At 42.9% G+C, this 4357-nt stretch overlaps 1 protein-coding gene across 1 annotated transcript; it reads left to right on the forward strand.

Annotated features, from left to right (window-relative positions):
- Positions 1-408: 408 nt before the first annotated feature.
- LOC103706218 (sigma factor binding protein 2, chloroplastic-like) lies at positions 409-1471 on the forward strand. Its single transcript, XM_008790261.4, has one exon. The coding sequence runs from the start codon at positions 891-893 to the stop codon at positions 1347-1349; it is 459 nt and encodes a 152-aa protein (XP_008788483.2). The 5' UTR covers positions 409-890; the 3' UTR covers positions 1350-1471.
- The last annotated feature ends 2886 nt before the right edge of the window (positions 1472-4357 follow it).

Genomic DNA, 4357 nt, shown 5'->3' on the forward strand with positions numbered 1-4357 from the left:
AAAGAAAGAACAATGAAGCCCTGGAGAACAAATTTCCACCGTCATTCCTCCCATGGCAGCAAGCAAAACTTATTTCTAACTTCCATGGCGGCAAGCAATGCCTTATTTCCACAACACACACACACACACACACACACAAAAAGAAAAGAAGAGAACAAAAACAAAGACTCGAGAGCCGGATAACGGCGTGGAGCAACCGGCGAGCCGAGCCGACAACATTTATTGTTATGACGTCAGCGGGGCCTGTACCAGTGACGACACCGCTTCGGATCCCATCTTTTGGCGCGAGCCACGTGGCTTAAATTATTGAAGCATTTCTGTCCTCAGGGATAGAAAGCGTGGCTGTTGACGTATATTTATTTGTTTTATTTTATAAATCCTTCCAATTTTATGGAACCTCTCTCTCCTTCCCCTCTCCCTCGTCCCTCCCCACCAAAAGTCCATTTCCCTTGATCACATGCCTCCGTTTTTCCACCCTTTTTCCCCTTTCCACGAAACCACCCTATCCTCCACCTCGGAATCTCTCTAGCCCTATAAAAAAAAGGGTAAAAAAACCACTCCCATCCTCTCTGTGGTTTTCCCCTTGTATAGCTATAAAGCTGAACACCTTCACCTCATTCACTTCGATCCCTCCCTCCCCCTTGTTCTTAGTTGGTCCCTTTGGCTCTCTCTCTTGGTCTGGTTTTCCCCTTGTATAGCTATAAAGCTGAAAAGCTTCACCTCGTTCGCTTGCCTCCCTGCCCCTTGTTCTTAGTTGGTCCCTTTGGCTCGCTCTCTTGGTGTGGTTTTCCCCTTGCATAGCTATAAAGCTGAACAGCTTCACCTCGTTGGCTGGCCTCTCCCTCCCCCTTGTTCTTAGTTGGTCCCTTTGGCTCGCACTCTTCTTGGAGATGGAGCGGTTAAGCGTCCACCAAAAGAACACCAAGCCTGCAGCCAAGGCCAAGAAGAAGCCCATCAAGGTGGTGTACATCTCCAACCCCATGAAGGTCAAGGCGAGCGCCGCCGAGTTCCGCGACCTCGTCCAGGAGCTCACCGGCAGGGACTCCAACGTCGCCTACCTCTCCAGGCTCCCCGACGCCGAGGATACCGGCGATCCCCCTCCGGCCCCTGAGTCAAGCTCCGGGGCCGCCGCTGGGCCCAGCCCTGCCGCAAATCGAAGCTCGAATCCATGCGATAACGCGCTGAGGAGCGCCGCAAACTCGGATCTGTTTGAGATGTTCGACGAGACCTTCAATCCACAGATGATGGAGAATCTTCAGGGCTTCTCGCCGTCGCCTCTATACTACGGCCACGGGCACCAGAGTCAAGGCTTCCGCGACTACGATGCATCGTGTGGCGAGCAAGGTTAATTAGTTTCTTAAGATTCGAGTGGCATGAGATTGATGATCTCATCTCTTGTTATATAACTATGTTTGTGATGGTGTTTATAAATACATCGATCGTAATTTATTATTTGATGCACCACAAATAAGTAATCGATCGTAATTCTGTTTGTGATTGAGTGTTACCAGGTGATCTCCATGTTATTCGAGTTGGGGGATTGGGATGCTGAGGGGGATGACCACAGATTTGATGATAGTTAGTAGGAATCAGAGAGAATAAAGTGATAGTTACTTGTTGTGGACCTGTATGCTTTTATCTCTCTCTCTCTCTCGCCGCCGCGCCCCCCCTCCCCCTCTCCAGAGGTTCCGTCCATCCTTCATCTTGATCATTGTCAAGATGAGTATATCCTTACCAAACCCTCCACCAACACATATGATTGTGGAAAGTAGAGGCATCCTCCGTGGAACCCAATTTCATCCTGAAGATGATCGAATTAAGTAGTGTTCTCTCTCTCTCTCTCTTTCTCGCACACTCACAAACGTACACAAAAAGGCAACAAATGCATGGTTGAAGTGAGACTGGTGAGGCTGCGGTCATCTGAGTTGATCTGGTCTAAGCATGAAGATTTGGTCGAGATATATAGACGGATCAACATAGATACTGATAAAACCTCCAGTTGTGTGGTGAATAAAAAATCAGAAACCTCTGCTAGCTTCTTCTGAAAACTTAGATCTCAAAGACATGCAAGGATCTAGATCCTCCTTATTGGCTGTCTGGTATGATTTTTTTTTTAGTGGTACGTATTTCTGTGCACCCTCTGGGTACTACTTTGGATGATATTTCTAGTTATACCATTTCTCATACCATGTCTTGGATACGATTATGTGGAATGCAGTTGAAAGCTAATTATATAGACTGTTGTGTAGTAATCCTTAGTAATGTCTTAGTTTCTCAAAAAAGTTTTTGTAATGCATGCATTATTGGCATTTATTGTGCTGACCGGCTAGTTTTCAGTTCTGAAGTTCTCTTACAAAGGTTCGGTTCTTAAAGCGTTTCTAAAGTTTTTGTATGCACTTAAAACACAGTGAATCCACTGATATTGGTCTGTAGTTGAATGTTTTTCAAAGAGTGGCCTTTAGTTATTTCTTGGGTATCCATATACTCTTTTTTGCGAGAATACTAACGTATACGTATCCTTAAATAAAAACTAAGCTGTATATACGTTCATTAGGTGCTTAAATTACAGTTCTATTTGAGCAGGCAAACAAGTTACATGGATTTATTGACTAGAATGGTGAGTCCTTATGAGAGCATGTAGAAGTTGGAAGTCACTACTTAGTATAGCTTTCCTTTTTAGGAAACTCACTTGTTATATTGTTGAACTAGAATTAATTGAAGAAGGCTGGTAGGTTTACTTCTTTGATGAAATGATCAGATAATATCTTTGTCTTATCGCCTGCATTATTCAGTACATCATGACACCTCCTTTTTACGGAGCTGAACACAGGCTCGAGCCCCAAAGCGTTCCTGGTTTTGTCTGCCTAAACTAGATCGCGAGTAGCGCTAACAACAACAAAAGGAGCCACTAAACAAAACTGGCTTGCATTACGATTCGATCTCTTCATGATGACAAGGGATTTGATGTGTTTTTAATTACTGCAAAGCAGATCTTCATGTTAAATAGATCATATTTTGCACTTTGATGCTCTTTCTAATTTCTCTCAAAAGAGATAAGATACTACTTCTAATGCTTTAGGATCTAGTAGAAGGCATGCCTTGGAGATAGACCAATATCCGCTAAAGAAATCACAGTTTATTTGTTTTTGCTGAGCTTGCACTAATTAAGAATATTCCTGATAAGTTGATGAGAGTTAATTATTTTTGCATTTCTTGATAAAATCATGCGTGAGTTTAATTTTCTTTTGCTCGTAGATGTACAAGATTCTCTCTTTTTTTCCCTTTGGCTTTAATTTTGTGGAAACCATCCAAGAGAAATTGCGTGTTCCATAGGTTGCTATAAAGGAACTTCGACATGTAATATCCAAACCTAGTCCAAAGATGGAGTTATCAGTATTCAGGAGAAGCAATTGGGATCGGTTGTTTTGTTCCTTCTGATAGTTCAGCAGGTCCATTAGGAGAGGGAGACAGGTAAAGGGAGTTTGCATGGCTGATATGATATCTCCTCTCCTTTGTTTGTCTATACTTTATTAGTGAAATTGCATGGCTTTTTCCGTTGTTTTGGGTCTACATACCAAGATCAACGGGTTCTTACGTGCATAAACGCAGAAGATATATGTATTCCTTGATAGTTAATTATGATTTCAATTTTCTTTTCACTTTCTGAAAAAAAAAATTGCTGTGTGTGTGTGTGAGAGAGAGAGAGAGGGGGTGCGTGAAAGAGAGATGCGTTTTGTCGCAATCATCAGAAAAAAAAAGTTTAAACAACCTTTAATCATACGTGGGCATATATGTGCGTTACAAAATTATCTCTTTGCAGTTCCTGATAACTGTGTTGCAATAGGGACTCCAAAGGAGGCGCTCATGAAGCTTTTGATGGCGGCAAGTCTGGGAACAAGATGCCTGTAGAATTTAAAGGATCTTTGAGAATTGAGCTATTTGGGCACAGGACATATACATGCTAGCTAAAATAGTCAGTTCCAGGTCAACTGTTCTTCTGGCATCATGGTACTGGAGATCGCCCCTTTCAGTATGAATTCTGATGAGACTGGGTAGCCACTCATACAGTTCCTATTTTAACACAGATACTGCCTTTAGAAGATTTTGTTTCCATGCAATGAAATGCCTTTACTAGCTGATAAAATGGAGTCCAAACATGGCCTGCCAAATTGTGGCTTGTCGCACTCTAGGAGCTAGCCCAAGTGGTTGCAACTGGACTTCATATTAGTGCATTTAATTGCCTTGGCCAAATCTGAAACCACCCCACGTAGATGTCCTACAACCAATAGATACAGGGAAAAAACTAGGGCTTATGTGTTGGTAATCCACTCCACGTCGTGTACCACCTACTTCCATC

This window comes from Phoenix dactylifera, chromosome 3 (assembly GCF_009389715.1).
Source record: "Phoenix dactylifera cultivar Barhee BC4 chromosome 3, palm_55x_up_171113_PBpolish2nd_filt_p, whole genome shotgun sequence".
In the NCBI taxonomy this organism is placed as follows: domain Eukaryota; kingdom Viridiplantae; phylum Streptophyta; class Magnoliopsida; order Arecales; family Arecaceae; genus Phoenix; species Phoenix dactylifera.

Coding starts and splice junctions, on each gene's coding strand:
- LOC103706218 (XM_008790261.4), top strand. CDS start 891: ATGGAGCGGTTAAGCGTCCACCAAAAGAACACCAAGCCTGCAGCCAAG.